The sequence below is a fragment of the Lichenostomus cassidix genome, chromosome 3 (genome assembly GCF_008360975.1).
Source record: "Lichenostomus cassidix isolate B80296 chromosome 3, HeHo_3.0, whole genome shotgun sequence".
Taxonomy (NCBI): Eukaryota; Metazoa; Chordata; class Aves; order Passeriformes; family Meliphagidae; genus Lichenostomus; species Lichenostomus cassidix.
The window spans coordinates 29,997,362-30,019,172 of NC_139483.1; the positions used below are offsets into that span (position 1 = coordinate 29,997,362).

General features: G+C 53.7%; 1 protein-coding gene across 2 annotated transcripts; it reads right to left on the reverse strand.

Moving 5' to 3' along the window:
* Positions 1 to 845: 845 nt before the first annotated feature.
* TMEM151B (transmembrane protein 151B) lies at positions 846 to 20,560 on the reverse strand. 2 transcript variants are annotated; one of them, XR_014850771.1, is made up of 3 exons: positions 20,368 to 20,560; positions 10,835 to 13,292; positions 846 to 6,008 (listed from the first exon to the last, which is right to left on the reverse strand). XR_014850771.1 is itself a non-coding variant. In XM_085055099.1 (2 exons), the coding sequence occupies exons 1-2, from the start codon at positions 20,458 to 20,460 to the stop codon at positions 11,856 to 11,858; spliced, it is 1,530 nt and encodes a 509-aa protein (XP_084911225.1). In that variant the 5' UTR covers positions 20,461 to 20,560; the 3' UTR covers positions 846 to 11,855. The 2 variants fall into 2 exon arrangements, 1 of the variants encoding a protein (XP_084911225.1); XM_085055099.1 differs by having other exon boundaries at positions 846 to 13,292.
* Positions 20,561 to 21,811: the final 1,251 nt, after the last annotated feature.

Below are 21,811 nucleotides of genomic sequence, written 5' to 3' on the forward strand. Positions count from 1 at the left end.
TCCCAAAGCACTGTACTGACACCACAGAGCAATCTGCCTCTAAAGCCTCTCTCACTGCACCCTAAACCTCACCTCCTGTGATGCTTCTTACATGCTCCAGCAGTAAGCTTAGTTCAGGCAATTGAATATTGTTTCACCTGTAAAGCAGCTAAGATGAAGTCTCTGCCACCTAAATGGTCTAGTTCCAGACATAACTTTAAGGTTTTGCTGAGGAGGATGTGAGAGGCATAGAGGATTGAGGGAATGTTGTTTCTAGTTCATCAGCAGCTTTTTCTGGCTATTGCTCTGCTCAAGAATTTATTTGTATGTATAGCAAAATCTGTCTGGAGTCTGATACGGGTGGTGAAAAGTAAATAGAACTAATTCAATAAATCAAGAGCTCTCACTACCATGGTTTCCTGCTTTGGGTTGCTGTGCTTTTGATCAGTGCTAGCCTGCTTGGCAACAGGTGAATTCTTTACAACCAGATGCTTACCTTACCTAGTAGTGCTCTTCTGTGCAAACCTGTCCAGAACAATCTGTGTTTTGCATAATTTCAAGCTAGAGGGGTCCCTGCAGGACTGCTGGCCCACATAGCGCATAAGTTTGAAAACAGTGCAGCTTCCTTGGGCTTGGAACAAAATAGAGCAACTTCCTTTTGCCCTACAGAATGTGGTCACTTGAGGACAGGACAAGGCACGTTCTTGACTGCATCAGTCCTCTGACCACCCTGCTCAGGAGATATCAGGGAATTAAGCAAGTGGTTGATTTCCATCTCCTCCCGCCCTCTGAGCAATGCAGGGGCTTCCCCTGCCTCCCAGCCCTGCCCAGCACCAGTGCTCACAGACCCACTGCTGGAAACCATCTCAGTGAATCATCTGAAACTTTTATTACACCGATTTGGTTTACAATCTTTGTACTTTGATATTTCCAACAAAAAAGGCAACATTGTGATATACTGTTTGTACATATATAGAGAGACAGACAGAGCTAGATCATATTGACAGAGTTGAAAAGTAAAAACTGTTTCCCAGTGTTCACAAAAGAATTTATTCACCACGTACCCGCTTCTGCCTTGCCCTGCCTGATGGATACAGACACTGACGGTGCCGCCGGCCTCGGCTGACAGCACCTTTACCTGCACCATGTCACGCCCATATAGATCAGAAAGGATGGAGTTCGAGGCTGCCCTGACAGCAGGGACCATGCAAGGGGTGCTGACAGGGCTCCACCACAAGCCCTCACAGGTTTGTGTAGCTCCCTTCCCAACCCTCGACGGATGTTCCAGGGGCTACGTCCAGAATTCCTAACCAGCAGTAGCAGCTGTGAAACCTTCCTACCTGGGCGTCTCCCACTACTTGTTTCCCATCCTCGAGACCGAGGTATTGAATATACTTATTTATTTTTATTTGCATTTACAAAATATTTTCACTGGATGACACACCTCAATGAGATGAGAACTCATGTTCAGAAACAGCAGAAAAGACCCAGATCAGCATCAGGCTGATGAAGCAACAGCTCCAGCAGCGAGGGTGGGGGTTTAATGGGGGTGGCCTGGTCCTAGGCAAGCCTGCCTGTAGCTCCAAGAACAGGGCTGCAGCTGGTCAGCCAGTTGTGCAATGAAAGCTCATGCTTGGAGGGCAGCAATGAGATCCTGCAGACATGCTAGCAGACACATGAGGAGGAATTGGCCACCAGAGCCAATGAGGACAAGGGAAGGAAAAAAAAGGGCTTGGAAAAACATGTGATCACCAGAACAACTTCTGACTTGCTTTCCAAGATATTCACTGCTCGTTTTCCTGCAAACAGCTGAGACTGTTAACACCACAAACACACTGCTGGGCTGCCACATGCAGGAATGCCTGGACAAGTAGCTATTGCCTGGAGAACTCTTTGCCTTCTCTCCTATCAATCTCTTGGCCAAAAGCAAAGTCCAAACCAAGCAGCCTGCACCACTTGCCCACACCCAAGACCAACAGTCAGCTATCTGCCAGTCTGCAAGCACTGAAACCATTTCAAATGTCACACACACGGGCCAGACAGCAACAGCAAGATTGTGTGAATGTTCCTGCTGTTGGTGGGTCACTTGTCAGCTCCAGGCCCAGTTACCACTCAGTGGTCACTCTGTGAGTGCAGGGCCAGAACGGATCCCTTAGCTCTCCCATGGCATCTATCTCCAAGGCTTTGAGGAGCAGGGGTCATTTGTGGGCCTCCTTCTGGAGAAGGGGATGACCTCCAGCACCAACACCACCCACCAATGCAGTATAAGCAGCACCCAGCAGAGGGAACCCAGTCAAGCTGGGAGCATCCCCACACCCACGGATCTGTGCCAGAGATGGTGAGAGACAGGGGTGGCCGGAAGGTAAAGGAGGGGGAATGACACAAGGGCTTGCACTTGGGCTGTGCCGGTGGGTGTCCCATCAGGCTGGAGCAGGGGCACCCGGCTGGCTCCCTCCCGCAGCAGATGGTGAGCCCGGCTTCTGCTGCTCTGAGCAGAGTGCACATGGCAGCAGGAGACAGTGGCCAGCTTCCCAAGCCTGGCGGTTTCTGCTCACAGAGACCCAGGCATCGATTTGCAAGGTGTCGCACTGGCATATGTCACAAACAGGATGGCAGGTTGATTTCGAGCACTGTCTGGGGGAGGAGGAGCAGGCTGCCGCAGCGATGAGCAAAGACTGTGCACAGAAATGGTTGCTGTGTTCAGCCTCCTTTTGCTCCCATGGAGGTGATTTTGTCCAGGCTGAACTGCCCCTGACTGTTCGGTACCTGCTGGCCCTCTGCACAGTCAGCCACAGTGCTGCTGGCTGGGGTTCAACAGCACGGGGGAATGGGGGTCCTGTGCACTGCCTCTGGGACAGCATAGTGGGGCGAGGAGGAAACAGCAGGCTTCTAAAACACTGCCAAGCACTACTGGCCTGAAACACACAGTACAGGCCACAGCCCTACAACCCAGACAACAAACAAAAGCTCATTGCGGCTGAGGATCCACTGCTGTATTCCATCAGCCCTACACAACCTGTGCCATGCATGCAGCAACCTCTCTACAAACTCAATCACCAGCTAGCCCCATGCACCACCCTGCTGACGGGGCACTTTTGGCTAACCTAGATCCTTTCGTGCTTCTTCAGTTGCAGTGAAGAGGGATGAAGCTTGAGCTCATGTGGCTGGGAAGACGGGAAGTGGCGCAGAGCCAAGCCCTGCATCAGCTTCCCTAGGTGGAGGGGACGGCTCAGAAATGAAGCATTCCTCCTCCCTACAGGGTATGCCTGAAATAGCCAGGCTTGTCAGATCCCTGTCTCTGGCTGTGATGGATTAGCCTCTCCAAGGCACAAGGCAATTTATTCATTAGTGACATTTACACCTTGTGGCTGCATTAGCCATCGTGGTTGGTGACACGTGCTCAAGCTGTCAGTGCTGGGCTTGGAGGTGACATCGCTGCTCCAACAGTGCTGCAAGACATGGCCTGGGCACCTCAGCTTGGGAATACCTCCTGCCTGTCTCCTCAGCCAAAGCATGCACAGAGTGCTTTGAAAGCCCCCTCTGTTCATGAGCTTCTCCATCAAATGCCCTGCCCTGTTTACCCCCCACCCTCCCTGCCTCACAGCACCATTGCTCCAGCACCGCATCCTCCTGCCCCATCTTGCCTTGTCTCCTGTAAAAACCACTGCATTTGCAAAGCCTTTTACAGCTGTTCTCAACCAGCTCTCCCCTTGCCATGTCTTGCTGAGTGTTCACATGCTCTTCTGCCCTCTGTCAGCTGCAAAGCTGCCCTCAGCCCCAGCAGAGAGGCACAGAGCCCATGTTTGGAGACTTGTCCAGCAGACGTGCTGCTCTCACCATGATGCTGTCTCCTGGTCCTGCCCTGCCACAACAGCTGACCTGCCTCTCTTCTCCTCCCTGGTCTGGAGACCAGGACTGCCAAAACATCAAGGCCTGCTGTTTTCTAACTTCAGAAAGTGCTGTGAAATTCTCTGGGAAAGCACAAAGTGATGCCAGGATGTGCTGTTGTTGCTTTGCACCAAGCAAGCAGGAGGCATGCCAGGGCAGGGAGCACTCTTGGAAAGCTGTGCACAGGCAGGGTATGGTAAGGTCTGGCCACCAGCATGCCTGTGGTCATCATGCATCTGCTGGCATTTCATGGCTGGCCCATGGCGCTCAGCAGGGAGGGCACCAAACTGATGTGAATGCACAGTCTTCAGGGGATGGGAGCACTTTGGCTAGCTCAGAGGAATGACAGTTTGCACATAGGGCTCGGGGAGAGTAAAAAGAGCTGGAAAGCGTTGTCCAGGGAGCAGATTCGGCAGCTCTCCTGTTTCAGGCAGCCAGCAATGGACTAGCTTGTTCTCAAACACAGCTTGCTCCATGCTTTTATCCCTGCTCTCTGCCACTCGCTGCAGCAAATATGACACTTCACACCATCTCCTCACAGAAACCAGGTCAGGAGTTTCCTCTCACGAGGAACAAGCAATGCTCTGTCACCCTGAAAAGCCCTTGCCGTAAGGCTGGGTGGGTGTTACCACACCAAAGCCACAAACATGTCAACCCTCTTCAGGGCCACAGATCCCAGTTGTGCACGAGCACACAGAAGCCCACCCTGACACGTGTGGGTGGATGGCCATGTCACACCTCCGGGTCAGAGAAAGATTTTAAATTCCAGCCACCGTTCCTGATCAACCTACCCCACTGCAAAGCCACAGGGCCACCATCCCAGTCTGCCTTAAGCATTTCTTCTCCACCAGCACAGCACATTGCTAACAGAGATGGAAGGAGTGCAGAGTTTAAACCCACCTCATCACCAAAAATCATTTTTTTAAAGCAAGAAACAGCAAATACTTCTCACAGCTGTTAAGGCCTTCAAGTTGCATTTCAGTTTGAAAAAGCCATTGGCATTTCCAAAGTGAAATCCTGTTATTTTGGGGTCTAGTTGTCAACCCTGTTTCCCCAGTCAGTTGAGCAGTGCTGCTCCATCAGACACTCTGCTACTCTCATTCCCCTCTGCTTGGCCCCTGGGGACAGGCTCTTCTGGGGGCAGGTGCAGCACAAACAGAGCCCACCAGCTTCTGCTGAGGCCGAGCAGAAGGTAATTAATGCCTGCTTTCAGCTGATCCTCCCTCTGCGTCTGCTTCTGGGAATGTGCATAGACTCAGGCTTGGGATTTTCCAAACTTTCACCCTGGCTGGTTCGTGGGCTGCCATCCAAAGTCTGAATTCATGTCACGGCAGCTGGCGGTGCTGCTAATGGACGTTGGGACCATGGGACTGATACGAAGTACTACATCATCTCACCACATTCTAGCTAGGCTTTTTCTTTCACTAATGTGAGTAGCTAAGATTGCAGAAGCAGCTTGTGCTGATGGAGAGTGAAAGAACCTCATGTGTCTGTGTGTGAAGTTATTTTGTTCTACAAAATCCACTAAATTATAATCACAGTAGGTGATCCATCCATTCACAGAGTTCGAAGGACTGGGGAGGGTTCTGGATGGGCACCAATTTCTCACAAGTTTCATTTCCCCCAAATGAAGTTTACAAAACCCAAACAAACGAACAAACAAAATGGCCCAACAAAAAGAGTCTTCCTGGGGAATGGGGGAGGAATAAAACCCACTTAGCTTTCCAGCAGCCACTGTGCTTATTCTCAGTGCTGGATGGCCATGCTGCACATTGTTAATGGGCTCCTGAAAACTTGGCAGCTTCTGGAAGAGTTGCATAGGTGGATGATATACCTGTTAGTAGAGCCTGTTCACGAGCTGCAGGAAGAGGAGCTTGCTGAACTCCACAGGGAAACTGTCCCTCCCCCAAGACAGACATGAGGTAAGAAGGGAAGGAGGAAGGGCAGGCCACGAGGCCAATGGGTCTTGCAGGTTCAGTTCTGTCCTTGGGACTTCTTTTCCCTCAGAGGTGGAAAGGCTATGGTCCTGTGGGAGAAGGCTCCTCTCCCAGTGCTGTGGAGGTCAATTAGCTTGTTAGCTTGCTTTTGAGGGAGTTGACGAGATCACATCCATGGGCACAACGTTCCCCTTGGCGGAGCAGCTGTGATGGAGGCAGTAGAGCAGAACAATTCAACCCACTGCTTGCAGAAACTGCAGCTACTCAACATTAATTCATGTTGGCCAAGTACCGAACACACACCCAATGCATCAAAGCAACGCTGTGACAGATCAATTTGTCTGGACTCAAGGACAGACCCCTCTGAGGAGCTGCTAAGCCAAGCTCACATTAGTATAGTACCACTGGCTTCAGTAAAATTACACTGGGAATGAACATAGCCCATTAATTTCTACCTGAAATGTGACTATGCCCCCTTTCCACTTTTTCCAGAATGCCCACAGGGAAAACAGCCCTAGGTAGGCTCAGCCCCAAGTCCCCACTGGGGTCCCAGGTCCTATGAACCAGCCTTTGGTCCCCATGCATACCTGGCTCAGTGGAGACTGTAGACCCAAGTGCATCACAGGAGGCAGCAGCACCAGATAGAGCTATCACTTAAACCATGTCTAATTTCTGACATTACCTGGATCCAGACCATATTCCTACAGACTTTATTCTAACCACCAAGTACGAATGAAACATGATCAGGAGGACATATTCCAGCTTGAGACTTACAGCTCTTTGGCAATGCAACATCTTGGTGGTGGTGTAGCATTTCAGACCCAGTCCTACAGCTACTGCAGCAGAGTAGGAGCACATTGCAGCAAGTCTGTACCCTGCTAAAGGCAGCACCCTGGCGACATTAGACAGCAGCACTGAAGCTGTGCTTAGAAAGGCTGGAAGGAGAGCTTAAAAGGTGTTATTTGTCCCACCTGCCAATCAGCAGGCAATGTTTTACTGACATGAGATGCTACCTGACTTTCTCAAACTTCCACTTAATAAATCTTTTCCTGAAGTTCTCTCCCCATGGGCATCCATCAGTTATTAAACATCTCTGCAACCTCTTGAGTGAAGAGACAACAAAGAGAGCAAGGACCAGCAGGATCTGTAATGTTCATTTTATAGGGAGCAGAAAGAAAGCAGGGTGTACTTGTTTGACAACAGATGAACATCAGCTTCCCCGGCCCTAATACTGTGTATTTGCCTTGCGTGTGACCCTGGAAGGCCTGGCCTTGGCCATAGGTTCAGATTTCCCTCTCCCCATACTAATGAATGCCCCTACAGCTGCTCACCCTGCCAGCCTTCTCTGAAACCTCCCTCTCTGGTGTGGAGTGAGACATGACACACAGTGGGCTCAAGAAGTACCACTTGGCTGGTTGGCGCCATCGACTGGTTCTGCAGGAGAAAAGTGCTAGGCACTATCTGGGGAGCTTTCAGTCTGCGGAAAGATAGATAAATGGGTGGTGATGTGTCTTGATGATCAGCTAATCCACAGCTTCTCACACCCTTGTTCACTCTCTTTCTCTAGTTCAGAAAAGTTGGAGAGCTTTTAAGTACCTGACAATTACACTGACAGCAATGGGAAACACCAAATGGGAAACACAAATAGCCCAAACTAATTGTCCAGCCTTGCAGCAGTAAGGACTAGCCCTTCTGGGTTGCATTAGCGCCACGAAGAGGACCTGGTAGCATTCCTGCCTCCCTCCTTCTGGTGTGTCAGCAAAGCCTGCTGCTAAGTGCAATGCTGAGCCTGACTCTCAGCCCATGGAAAGCTGCAATGGTTGAATGATGTATGGAAAAATTTAAAGCCATCTGACTGCAGAGATCCTCCTAGTTATTGCCCCCATCATACTGACAAGCACCGAAGCTTTGACCTTCCCAGAGAGTGATGCATGCTGTCCTGCTTTCCCTGCATACGGGGCCAGCAGCTCTGCGTACTCCGCTCACTTTGAAAAGATCTTCCACACCCGTAAAGGGGGCACAGCCACCCTGACAGAGCAAGGCACTGCTTGCACCTTTGGCCCTCTCCTCTTGCCCAGGCCAGGCTCAGAGCAGGAGCGACATACTCACTACACAGGGAAAACTTCGGCACCACCACTCAAACCAAGGTCTGGCAAGTGAGATCAAGAGTCTGGGATTGGTGAAGAAAAGGCTACAGATAACAGGCCTGCTTGTGTCTGGAAGGCCATGAGGAAAAGCAACAGAGCCAATTAGACTCACCAGTCAACGGAGGAGAAGGAATGGGATTAAGCTACAGCAGGGAGAACTCAGGTTAGATATAAGGGAGAAGGCTATCCTGAGAGGAGCAGACTGGGCCATCAAATGACCTGCCAAAGGAATCGTCATCACCAACATGGATATGGCAGAGGGCAAACACGAGTCTCAGGAAGATCAGATGCCTGACTGCTGCTCAGCCCAGAGCTGTGGTGGGTGACGTGTGTGTGCCGAGGAGATGGGACCACTGCACCATGGAGAAGCTGTGTGCCAGAACAGGGACAGGCCATCTCTCGGTATCTGTGCTAGTAATCTGAGCCATAAAGAGAATTGTATCAGCTGCCCTTGGCCCAGGGCACTACGGCCTCTCACCAACACTTAGGAGGAAGCCCTCTTTGCCAGTAGTGTCCCATGCCAGGAGACAGAAGGGAGAGCCCAGTTTTCTGCTCCGAACTTTCCTGCCTGACTAGACATGCCAGGAAGAACCTTCATTTCAGTCTCTCCTCTTCAGCTCCACCACTTCTCTGCCAAGTCACCAGGCAGCTCCTGTCCCTCCTGCCCAGTTCTGCTCCCTTACCATGTCCAAGTGCACCATTCCCCTTTCCTGAGCCTGAAGCAGGGCACAAATGTCTCCACCCTTCAGAGAAGGGAATAGGATGGACCAGGAGGGCAGCTCTATGAGGTGCATTGGGGTAGCAGGACATGAGGAAGGGGATCTCTGAGAAATCCTGGCATGGAGTGGGGAACACTGACTAGAGAGGTCCTGCTTCTCAGGGTACTGTGGGTCTGGAACAGCCATAGACAGTGGTACTGGGACTACATCTGGGACCTGGCTTCAGCTGGCACCATGTACATGGGGAAGGTGTTCAGCAACAGGAAGACTATTGATCCTGCACATCAGAACAACAGCCATGCCTCAAAGATCCAGGTGTCTGCCTAGATAGACCACCTCCAGAACAAGATTTCATAAGTGAAAATGAGGCCAGAGGAACAGGGAGAGGCAATCTCATGGAAAGCCCCAGAAAAAGCCAAGGACATGGTGCCTGAAACTGTGCTGCAGGTACTAAAAGCCGGGGGCACAGAGACCCTGCTAATCTGTTACTATTGTGAAGACTGTCTTTGCCCCAGGGAGCTAATAGGCCGGCCAAAACTGAGATAAATCCATCTGTCCAAGGCACCTTGGAAGCTGGAGATAAAAAGATGAGCCATTACAGCCTAATTTAAGCAATGTGCAGGAGATTTCAAAGAGAACGTGTCAGGAAGGACAAGCAGGGACCGCATTCCGCACTAATGACCCGTTGCAGCTCCACAGTCTCAATTCACTGGGACATACAAGCACATACCATTATCTCCCCGGAGTCACAAGGACACTCAACATTGGCCTTGGCTTACATTAGGCCCTTGGAGAGAGAAGCACGAGTGCACAGCAAGCCAAATGTCATTACAAAGCAAGGAAATCCCACGGCTGCTTTCGCCCAGTCTGAATCTGTGCCAAAAATAATGAGAACAAAACGCAGAGAGGGATGTGCCTACACTGGAGACCTTATGCTTCTGTGTTCTCCAAGGGACCCTCTTCTTTAAGCCAACATCTAGGTCTGGTAGCAAAAGTAAGGGCAGCTGTTAAGACAGAACCGTAAACAGTGAGATTTTAAGGGACTTCCTATTCAAATCACTGTTTGTAGTTTAGCACCTGATATCCAGGAGGGCAAGCTGACTAGAAGGGCAAGAGATGCTAACCAGGATATGCAGGGCATGAAGAGCAGAACAGACTGCTCTGGAGGAAAAGACAAGTGGAGCCCTACAACACCTACAGCAAGTGCTGACTACTCCAGGCTTGTCAGCAAGAGATAACTTTCAAAAGAGGACCAATGCAGTACATGGTTGCATTTGCAGCCTCCTCAAGACCTGGGAGGCAAAGCAGTAGAGCAGCACGGTGAGGGATGGGCTGGACTAAATACAATGCCTCACTCTTTGCCCGTTTGTGATAGACTGAGAAGCAGACACCAAGCCCAAATGCCCAGGTGTCAATGGACTTTCCCTTGTCACGAGACTTGCTGCTCTTCGCTATTGTTTTCCCCAGCTGATGAAGAAAGCGTGGTGGGGCTGAGGAGCAGTGCTGTCTGGAGAAATCGCTGGCTGATTTGGCATGTGCTCCCCCAAAGAGCTGACTGAAAAGGAGACAGCTTTTCTGAGAACAAGGACACGAGATCTGGGGATGTGTTGCTGAAGGAGGAAAAGCTGGGTGTCTGCATGCTGCAGACACTGATGCAGCTTCACGGACACGTAGGCTCTTTGCCCAGTGTCACCAAGATCCTTTCCAGAAGGGTAAAAGGGGCAGCACAAAGCTCTGAGCAACCTGCCCTGCCAAATGCAAGGCAGAAGAACCCAGGAGCTAATGAGCTACACAGAAGTCACCTCACTTCTCACAGCCTGACACCTCCCTGCAAAAACCTCTGTAGTACAAAACATTTGGTTTTAAGCAGGCTCTCCTCTAACGTATCCCTGGCCTCTGTTCTGCAGGGCACCAATAATGTGGTCTCACAGAATGGGAATCATTTTGCTCCTCCTTTCCCTAGCCCAGTTTCCCAATGTTCCAGCGTGCTTTTGCATTTCTCCCTCCTAGACCCTCAGAGCTCTCTGCCAAAATGAGGCTTCCAGGAGCCCGCAGCTCAGGGTCCACAGCCAGAACCCAGCTGGATCTCATGCAAAATTCACTCGTGCAGACATGCACCAACCTGCTGCTCCATTATCAATAGGTGAACTGCAGCTGAACCTACCAGAGACTTCTTTGATGCTTGGCTGAACCAATTAGGACTCACTTCAAAGCCAGGAAGGGTCCCCAGTCAATTGATGTGCCACCTGATACCACGATGTCTGTCCCAGTGCCATCCTCTTCCCCTTCCCCAGCTCACCAGGGGCCTCCCGCTTTCTCTTTCCAGCTGAGCCCTCCTCCAGCAAACACATCAGTAGTGCTGCAGATCTCTGCTCCATCAGGATTTGCACATTCATCCCTTCCCCAGTGCAGCATGCCCAAACAGAAATCCCTTTACCAAGGGGATGCTGACTCACAGCTGGCATGCCGGAGCTTCCTAAGGAGCTGGGCCCGAAATCCTCTGGAGGCGATGCCATTCCCAGCAGTGAGAACAAAGTAACAGTCGGAGCATGGTCTAAAAAAAAAACAGTGGGGAGGGTGGGGAATGGTTGGGGGGAAAGTGGAAGAGCTGGATTTGTGGCTTTCAGCCTTTGCTCTACCCTGCTGCTCAGCTCCACGTGCCTGGGTACCCCTGACCTTCCATCACAGGCAGTGACCCTCTGCCCCCAAGGGGCCTGTTCTCCTCCATCCTGTGAGGGGTCTTGCTCCAGTGTGGGAAGCAGGGTGGGCAGAGGTGCAGCAGGGTGCCTTTTGGTGGCTGCTGGTTCCTTGGAGCATGAGCCAGCCTGGAGCCAGGGCTGGGAGCCAAAGCCACCCCCTCCCTGCATCAGGCCTGTCATTTTATTCCCCACTTTGGGTCTTGATACCATGAATTACGGTTTTGCAGTTGGTTTGGTTGAATTTTTTTTTTTTTTTGCATGTGGTGATCAGTCCAGAGTTCTGTGCCATGTCAGGGGGAGCATCAGCATCCACCCCTGTGGGAGGTCAGAGCCACAGTGGGGGGAGTTTTGCCGGCTGCCGGAGTGGGATGCCATATCCACTCCATCCTGATGTCCTCCTAGGCTATCTCCCTTGTGCTCCTCTCCCCCAATCCTGCGCTGGCTTGGGCCAAACAATGGACAACGAGATCTCACCGCCTTCTGCTTTCACAGTGAGGTCTCCACGCAGGACCCATTGCGATGGAGGTGACGGTGGTCATGGTTCAGGCAGCCTTCGTTGCGGTGTACGATGAGGACAGGGAAGTAGAGGGCATCCTGATAAGGAGGGGGGTCTTCCTCCTCCACAGTCACCTGGCTGGAGAGGCGTGTCTGCTCGGTGGGGCAGCTCTGCTCATTCAGGCTGCCACTCCGGCTCTGCCAGAGGCAGCTGCGTCGCGAGCCATACAGGCGGCCCAGGGAGAAGCGGCTGCTGCTGAAGGGAATCCTGGGACTGCCGTTGCAGATGCTCAGAGCACTGCGGGAGAAGATGGAGGAGCTGCTTATAGTCCTGTGGCACCTCTCGCAGTTCTGCCGGTAGCCCCCGTAGCGGCAAGCAGAGTAGCTGGTGCAGCCGGAGAGCCCCACCAAGTCCATCAGGACAGCTTCCGAGTAGCTGGGCACCAGCTGCTGGTTGGATCGTATGTGCCACTCCAGCTCGGTGCTGTCCACCGTGTTGACACGGGGCATCCTCCGGCAGAAGGTGCGCTCCTCGGCTGGCGTCACCGCCACGTAGTCGAACCCAAAGAGTTTTTCCACGTGGTAATGGACATAGGAGGTGCGGTATTCATTTAGCACCCGCAGGGGCCAGGATAGGGTCAGCAGAGCTGCCACCCAGAAGACATAGTGGGATACGTACCAAGGCAGGTTGTCTGGGTCAGAAAAGGCCACCATGTATTCCTTGAAGTCCACGTTTTTGAGGTGCATCCCCTCCCTGGCCTCCATGTAGTCGTCTAGGCCCTCGTTCTCCGTGAAGAAACGGGCCCGCTGGGTCAGATAGGAGTTCTCTGACTCCACATTGGCAAAGCTGAAACACTTGGTGAAGCGGAGCCGTGTGGCTGGGTAGCTCTCCAGGTCAATGAGGTCCTTGGAGATGTCCTTAACTCCGCAGTTGGAATAATCAAACTCGGCCTCTGCCACGTGGGTGTTGACCCGCTCGTGGTACACTTGGGTGGTGGTGTAGGCATCCCCGTTGCGGTAGCGGGTCACCTGCCGGGTCCTGCGGACGTAGTGGTAGCTGATGGCCTTCCACCAGATGCAGGGAGTCGCCTGCTGCATCCGCTGCACACGCTCGTGCACGCTCTCCACGTCTACTTTGTACTGCAGCTCGTTGCGCGTGTAGCAGTGCCAGCACTCCACCAGGTACACCACATAGAGCATCACCAGGAAAGCCAGGGGGATGTAGACGTAGCCGTTGGAACAGGGGCTGTCATGGTACATCATGGACTTGCCCTTGTAAGCGCTGTCAAAGGTCAGCCGGGTCACCTTGGTGACGTGGCACCAGGTCATGGCTCCCATGCAGCCATACATGAGGAGGGACAGCAGCAGGCATTTCCAGTGGGACTCTCGGCACAGGGACTTGCTGAGAGACTGCTTCACCGGCCGCTGCTGCTCGGGGGGACCGGGGAGAAGGGGAGAGAAAACAAGAGAGGAGTCAGTAGGCTGCAGTGGCAGGGGAAGGGGAGGAGGCAGCAGGGTGCTGAGGTAGCACCTATAGCTCTACAGAGACAAAATAGCAGATGCCGGGGGGCTCCTGGCATCAGCAGGCAGGGCAGAAGCTGGGATCTCTCACAGGATGACAGTCATGCAGTGCAGGAAACTGTCACCCCCACCTCCCTTCATGGTGCTCTGCCCCTCCCTGGGAGACAGAGAGAACCCAGCTGGACAGGGGGGAGTATGGCAGAGGGAAACTCTGTCAGCCATACCCTGAGCATCCCCCTTCTTCATGCCACCCCTGAGCATGCCTTCTTCAACAGGCAGTAACCCCTACCATTGCCATGTCCCAGGGAGAGGCACTGAAGCACAAGATAAGAGTCTGGGTGATCTCCCCCACATTCCTCAGCTTTTGCACCCACCCCAGCAGCACAGGCAGCTCTAACTGATGTCACCCCATCTGAACCCCTCCCCACAGCTCATCCCACCACACATGAGTCTCTCCCCCACTTCCCAGTAATGACCACAGCAACATTCTGATTTCTCCCACCAGGGCGGCACAACCTGCCTGAGTTGCCTATAAGATGGAAAAACAGGCCTTCTGCAGCTGGGAAGGTCTGTGTTTGGTGATGACAATTTCCACTACAACACTTGGAGGCCTAAGGAGCTCTGAAGTGCTTCTCAAGTGCTTTATAAACCACACCAACAGGAAAGTACTTTTCCACTATTGAAATGCAGCCACCTCTGGTAGGAGAGAAAGCAAATATAGAATAACATCCTAAAAAGTGTTCAGGCTGGAAGAGAGGAGCATTCTACCAATCTGCAGCAGCAGAGAGGGCAAAAGGCCACTCACAGCTAGTGGCAAATGTCCCTGCTTCCACTGGGATTCAGCTGTGACCGTGCACACATCTGAAAAAACTGTTCTTAGGTCTTTCATGGTGAAGAAAGGGCAGAACTTCAGCAACAGGACTTTTTAAAGGGATTGCACTGGTGCCTTTACCATAGGAATAGTGGAGGGTCCTTAACTTGGTTAAGGAAACCTCTGTGACTCTGCAACACTCTGAAGTCTCAAGTATTGATCCAACTTGATCTGTAAGACCTAATATCATCCCAACCAAAGAAAGAACGGGCAAAGAGACTATTTGCTTTCTTATACAAAAGACTTCATCCAGCAATCTCCAAAGGTGCAAGCTGAGAGAGGGGGTCAAGAACCCCAGCCTCATGCAGATGCCATGAAATTCACTCAGAGCCTTCAAGCTTTGCTCTCCCTCTGCACCTGCAGGCAGCAGCAGCTCCTGAGCTCACCTCCCCCATGGCAGGGGCCAACACCAGCTGTAATGACACCACTCACAGCACTGCAGTCCAAGCCTGGCTCCATTATTCTCCACTCCTGAGCATGCTGGGCTAGAGAGGTTTCTCATCCAGGAATCCCAAACAACTGAATGGGCCCACACTGTTAGAAAGCAGGAGGGGCGCTTTCGAGCATGAAAAGAAAAATTAAAGCAAGAACCAGAGATCACATGGCCACTGGCAGGTCTAGGGACAGATCTGGGCCTCTTCTTTCCTTAAAGAAATGCATCTTTCTCTCCTGAAGAGCCCCTCATTCCTGGCTTGGTGCTCCAGAGTCCCACAGGCCAGTCCTTCCTCACTGCACCTTGTCAAAGCCTGCCAGCAGGACTTCTGCCACTGCACTCAACAGGACTGGATCCAGCCGAAATCTCCAACAGACGAGATTTTGCCTCTAGGAGATATTTTGCCTCCTAGAGGCACAGAGCTCCCCTGTCTGCCCACCCCAACAGCCAGCCCGTGATGAGCAGAGCAGGCTGCACATCCAGAGGAGCACCGGTAGCAAGAGGAATGGTAGTACATTCCAGTGTCAGTCCCAAGCATCAGTAATGCTGAGCCCCTCTCTTTGAAGCCACTGGCTGAGAGCAAGGGGTGGACACAGACAGACAGAGCCCAGGGCTGGCAGGTGGGGTAGTGCTGGTCTGCAGGCAACTTGGAGAGGTGCAGGGCAGCTGTGCTGGCAGTGCTGGCACACACACATGTGCAGCCCAGTCTTCCCAGTACAACTGACCACTGCAGCAGCCTCACAGTCACGGGCCAAGAAGGGAACCCCAGGTAAGAGAAAAGGCAGTGAGAAGAAGGGGGGCCATCCAGGAGGCAGAGCTATCTGAGCTGTGTTCTCCCTCCTGAGGTCCATGCTGCAGTTACAAGAGCTTGCTCAGATCCCTCTGTCTTTGCTTGATTGCAGCACAGCTCTCCCATGCTGGAATGCTGTACCACTACCCAGGCAGCTAAAGGTTTCCTCTCTCGCTGCTGCCTTCTGCGTTGCAGACTTTTCCTGGCAGCAGCAGCTCTGACTGTGAGGATCTAAAGAAGCTGCTCAGCCAAAGGAAGAGCACGGGGAGGGTCTGAACAGGGGCCTTGGAATGGTACAAACCAAAGCCGGGGTGTCTGTGGGGTGTGAATGCCAAGAAACAGCACCTTGTTCAGGAGGCAGATCTGCAAATGGAGCACAAGGTATAAAGCAAAGCATGCAGCTCATTCATTTGCCAGCCGGGGAAGGGGCACCAAAATGACAGGTCTTTGGACATGTCTGTCTCATAAAAGCAAATTCCACCTCACAGTCACTCCCCCAGCCCTTCACATTCCACACTGCCTGTGTCGCAGGAGAAGGGAGCTGCTGGCTGTCACCCTGCAGAGATGTAGGCAAACCCCACTGCGGTTACCCACCCAGGGCAGGGAGCACGATGCAGCCCAGGCTTGGTTCCAGAAACTGTGTTAGCAGGGCTATAGTCCATGCATTAGTCTCCTCCTAGGACTACGCAGTATTTAGACACTGCAGCGCTTTTACAGGGTCACTCTAACCCTGGCTGTAAACTATTTACAACCCAGTTTTGTCCTAGGCTTTTGAGGTGAAACACATACCCCTCAGCTGCACTGGTGGGGTTTCCGAAAGCCGATCAAGTGCCAATGACGGGATACAACCACAGCAGAGACGGAGGAGGAGCCAGATGCAGAGTCTAATCCCAGTAGGAACTGCAGCATCCCCGCTCCTCTCCCAGGCTGCAAAGGGCTCACAGGAGCAAACAACCAGCTCCACGGATTCCCCCGCAGAAGCAGCTGAATAAGGTTGTCTCCTTGAGCTCTTAACCAGACTTGGATAAGTCCAGCACAGCAAACAAGCAGATGAAAAAGCTGGGGAAAGAGAAATCTCAGAACAGTGTCACTAGGAGGAGAGCCGGCACTGATATAAATGCCATCGTCATCTGCCCGCTGCAGTCTGATGGAATGAGGCAGAAGACTTGCCCTACTTCACTGCAAACAGGGTTTCCCTCCATCACCAGGAGCCTCCCTCACTGCTCAGGCTCCAGCACAGGAGAGTGGTAAGCAAATCTGCTCTTGCAGGTGCACTGAAACACCTCTGCAGTGCTAGGGGGCAGAGCCGGCCGTGGTTTGGCCGAACCTGTTGTGGGATCCCAATCAGCTCCCTTCCCTGTGCTTCAGTTCACCAGGTAGAACACACGGGGCAACCCTTGGCAGGAGCAAACTGTGACACACCTCAGGAAAGGCCTCCCCTCCCTCCTACCTGGCACTGGCTTCTGACATTGTCCCTAAGGTGAAAGGGATGGAGGCTCACACCTGCAGCTGGAATGCATGGGGAGGAATGGAGGAGATGGAGGGCATGGCTCACAACCAGCCGTGAAACAACAGGAGAAACCCACAATGCACAGGGCAGATGCAGTAGATGAGAGGACCCCCACCACTGCTTCTGCTAAATTCCTTTGAGATCTGGGGAATCCTCTTCTAAAAAAACGGCCTCGAGGGGACAAACATGCCCAGCATACCAGTGGTCAAGCAGATGGGTGAAAATACCTTAATCACCCCTGCAACTTTGAATACTAAAATCCTTCAAGTTCTTCAAGCTTCTCTCCGTAACAGCCTGGACCTGGCCCCATCCACTGTCCCCTTTATTATCAAGTGTTTCTTGTGTCCTCACTTCCCATGCCTCTCACCCACCTCTCCCTGCAGGGACCTCCATGAAATCTCTGATTCACCGCCAGAATGCTAAACCCTCATTTTAAAAGACAGCCTGGTGTTCACAGGGTTAGGTATCCTAGAGACAGGGTTAGGTATCCTAGAGAGCTGAAAAAACAATTAAAAAAAAAGCCCCAAAGCAGCAGCCTGAAGGTCCAGGTAGCTCCCGAGTGCCAGGTGGTGGCAGCAGCTTGCAGGGGACTCCGGTGGGACTCCTGAGCATCAGTTTCCATGGCTCTTCCCTAGGATTTGCTTACATCATGCAAGAAACTAGTAAGCCCTGATCCCTTTGACCTCAAATCCCCAGAATAAGGCAGGTAAGGAAGATCCAGTAATTTCTAGGAATTACCACTGTCTTCCAAGGCTCTGGACAAACATTGGCAACTCCTGGCCACGACAGTCCCAGCAATACCCAACATCACATACCCCATGCCTACAGCCCAGGATCAGGAACTACCTACCTAGAAGAAAGAGGTGGCTCAGTCCCAGGCTGGCAGTGTTGCCAACTGCAGAGGAAAGAGGAAGGCTGAGCATCTACAAGCCAGGGAATCCTGCCAGCAGTCAGCTCCTGCAGTGGTACCAAGGTCTCCATTTTACACGGCAACTTAAGAGGAGGACTGGTTCTTTCCATCAGATCCCACCTGAGCAGTGGGACATGTTTTTGCTTGTTCCCAGCCTGAAAAGCTTGCCCCTTGGCATTTCCTACCCTCTAAGTATGCACTGATGTGTGAAATTCAGTTCACCACCACTAAGTGTAGGTGTAGGCATGTGATGCCAAGAGGGAACAAGGGCTCAGTCAGCTCTGGCTGGTAGCTCTCGCTACTTGCCTTGCTGGGACAAGCTGAGAAGCACCTGAAGCCCTGCCTGACTCCTAGACACAGCACCCCTGAGATGTCAAGATGAGACAGCTTCAAACAGGACAGGGCATGTTTCCCAAATTCCAGACATCTCCTCTGGCTTCCCACTTGCCCTGGCCAATGGACCCTGACATGTGGGATTCAGCCACACTGCGGGGACACTCAGCAATGCTGGCACCAGCAGTTGGTTCTGCTGGAAACGAGGACATCACACAGCCCATATGGCCTTACATAGGCACTAGAGGGGGGAAGGAACATTCTCCCCTCCTCACAGTTCTGAAGATAAGAGGATTGCACTAGGCCAGTCCATGAATTCAAGCTCCCCACTAAAGTCTCTACTCATTGCACTGGATGAGACAGCAGCTCCCTCAGGAGAGGCTGCTGCTTCCCTCTCCTCCACCAGCTGCTTCATGCAAGACTGTGATACTTTCTGGCCACAGGAAGGATGCCCTTAGCCTAAACAGTACAGGTCATGGACTATAGCCTTTCTGCCTGCTCCCACAGAGCATTATACAGTCACAACAGTTGGCAGCCACCACCAAGCAACCAAAGCACAGACAATCTTATAATCTCTGTGAGACAGGGGGCACTGTAGGTGAGGGAAACTCATCTGGGCACTTTCTCTGTTACAGTTCTTTCACCCTTACTCTTGCTCTGGCACTTCTGAAAAGTCTATGCTGTCTTGAAAGTAGCACCAGCACTGCCAGAGCACCAGCAGTAAGGGACCACATCGCAGCATGGCACAAGCACGTCCTCATGCTAAAAAAGTGCCTCACAGTTATGCTACTCTGATCAGGATCTGTTTCAAGAGCTGGGCTCAGGTCATCAGGAGTTGTTGAACAGAAGCAGGAAGAGAGGAACAGACGCAGGGCAGTCTAAATACAGTGTCAATACAGTATTTGTACAGCTTCCCAATCCTTGAACTTCAGCATTCCTCTCCTGCAATTATTTATATCTAAATATAAGTCTGTATATATAGAATAGCTGTGCATGGGCATGCATGTTGTGCCTAAGCCAAGGAGGCAGAGAATACCAGGATTATGCAGCATTTCCAAACTGCAGCTCCTCAACAGCAGAAGGGAAGTGATGCACCAGCTTCTGAGTGCCCCCCAAAGCTGCCCTTTGAGCTGTGGTGTCACCAGAGAGGACAACCCCTCACACGAGGAGAACGCTGCCCTTCCTACACTGCCTAGCTGCCCTCCATGGGATAACCAGCCCCATGGCATAAGGTGAGTCTCACTAGTCAGTGCAGTTGTTTTCTCTCGTCTTGGGAAACCCAAGCTGCAATCAGGATCTGTAGAGGGAGACAAAAGGGCTGGCACACCTGCCTCCCAGTGCTGCTCCGGAGCCACAGGGCACCCTGCTCTCGACCCTTTCTGGCATCTGCTGCCCGGACTCCAGAAAAGTCATCTGCTGAGGGAGACTGCAGCGCACCTGGAGGCAAAGCTGTGCTGCTACCCGGCCTGCCCCAGCCTGCACCTTCCACTTTCCCCAGCCAGCCTCCAGCTGGGAGCAGCCACCAGCAACAGCCCCTGGCTTTGCCATGTCCCCAAGCCCTCTCCCCTTGCTGCCCACCACGTCTTCCCTCACAGTGACCCAGGCGGCTGTTCCACCACCTGGATGCCCCCAGAAGACGGCGCACAGCAAGGCGGGGGGCTCCGCGTCCACTTCTCCCAGGCATAACAAGCTCTGCCCGTGGCAGTAAGCCCAAACGGTGCCCCGCGCTTCTCGTTTGTGATTTTCTCCCTTCCTCCTCCATCCCGGCCACTCCGGCCCCGGCCCCGCTCGGGACGGCGCTGACTGCTGCTTCCCTTCCGGCTCCGGAGGCTCCGCGGCGATCCCCAGGTGACGAGCGAGCGATGGAGAAGCGGAGCGCCGGGGCAGCCCACCGGCGGCGGGGACTGACGGTGGGTTTCCTCTCCCCCCAATCCCCCCCCGCCCCGCCGGCCCGCACCGCATCCCCGGGGCCGGAGCGGGGCGAGAGCGGCTCCCGGCGAGCGGCTCCGTACCTGTGCGGGCAAAGCCCGGCCCGGCCCGCGGCGGGGCTGTCAATGAACGCGCCATGCAAAGCGGGCGGGGAGGGAGGGTGGTAGGGGGCAGCCCCGGGCGGGGGGGGCGGCCGCTCTCCTCACCTCCTCTCGGGCCCCCTCCGCCTCCTCCTCCGGAGGCACCGGCGTGCTGCTGCCTCCTTCGCTGGCGGCGGCCGCCGAGGCCGGGGGGGACATGGCGGCGGGGGCGCCCCGCTGGCGGTGCCTGCGGGCTGGGCAGCCGCATTATCCCGCCCGCCGCCGGGCGCTGCCTCGCCGGTCGCCGGGCGGGCGGCGGGGCGGCGCGGCGGGCGGGCGGCGCGGCGGCATCGCCCCCAGCCGCGGCTCGGCGGCAGCGCTGGCCGCCCGCCGGCCCCCGGCCCCGGCCCCGCCGCAGCGCAGCGCCGCTACACGCGGCGGAGGGCGGGCAGAGCCGCGGTGGGAGGGCCGCGGCGGAGGCGGGGGGAACGGCACGGAGATGGGATGGAGATGTGGATGAGATGTGGATGGGATGTGGATGGGATGGGATGGGATGGGATGGGATGGGATGGGATGGGATGGGATGGGATGGGATGGGATGGGATGGGATGGGATGGGATGGGATGGGATGGGATCCGCGGCCCCCCGAGCGGAGCGGCGGGTGACCTTGAGGCGCCGGCCGGCAGCAGGGAGGGAAGCAGGCAGGGCGGGAGGGAGCCCGGTGCAGCCGCCCCTCCCGAGCCCCACCGGGAGCGGAGCTGCCGCCCGGCGCTGCCGGGGAAAGCTCCCGCTCCCAGCCGCACCGAGGCGTCGTCAGGCGGGTTTCGGTCCCATCCGGACTGCTGATGGGGAGGTGAGGGGTGTCGTGGGTTTTCGTTCTCTCGGGATGAAGCGGGAAAACCAGGAGTACTTTGCATATGCTCCGCCTGTTTTTCTTATCGGTGGGCACCCCAGCTGGTCGGGAAAAGTGGGGTAGTGGTGACTGTCAGTGCTGATGCTGGCACTAACGGAAAACCTTAGGTTGGGCAGGATCTGCTATGATGTCCACCGGGCCCAAAGGTTCACAGCTAGCTTTTGCAGAGCCAGCTGCAGCATATTTCACCCATAGAGTTAACCTGCTTGGTTTACAGGGATGAGTGGAAAAGTCTCTTCAGACCCTCAATCTAAACTCATGGGGGTCTACACAAAGTTTGGGAAGGGTCCATACTTGTCAAGGTCGAGATATTGCAGGTACAGCCCAGCTTCCTTGACAGTCAGGAAATCAGGTGTCTCTGCAGGTGCTTCCCCAGATCCAAACTGGGGAGAAATATAAGCTGCAGAATTTGCTGGAAACTGCTTCACTGTTTCTGAGCTCTGAGGCTCAGTCTTGGCAATGGGATGATTGGCATGCCCTTGTCCACTGTTGCCTGGGATGAGGAAGGAATAGTGTGTAGGCCTGATGGTCTCACTCAAGGAGAGGCATCCGAGGGGAATTGCCAACCCCTGCTTCTTATGGGAATAGATATGATGGCCGGGGGTGCTGCTGAAGGAGCTCATCTTCAAAAGAGGCTGGGAATGTGTTTCCTCTCGC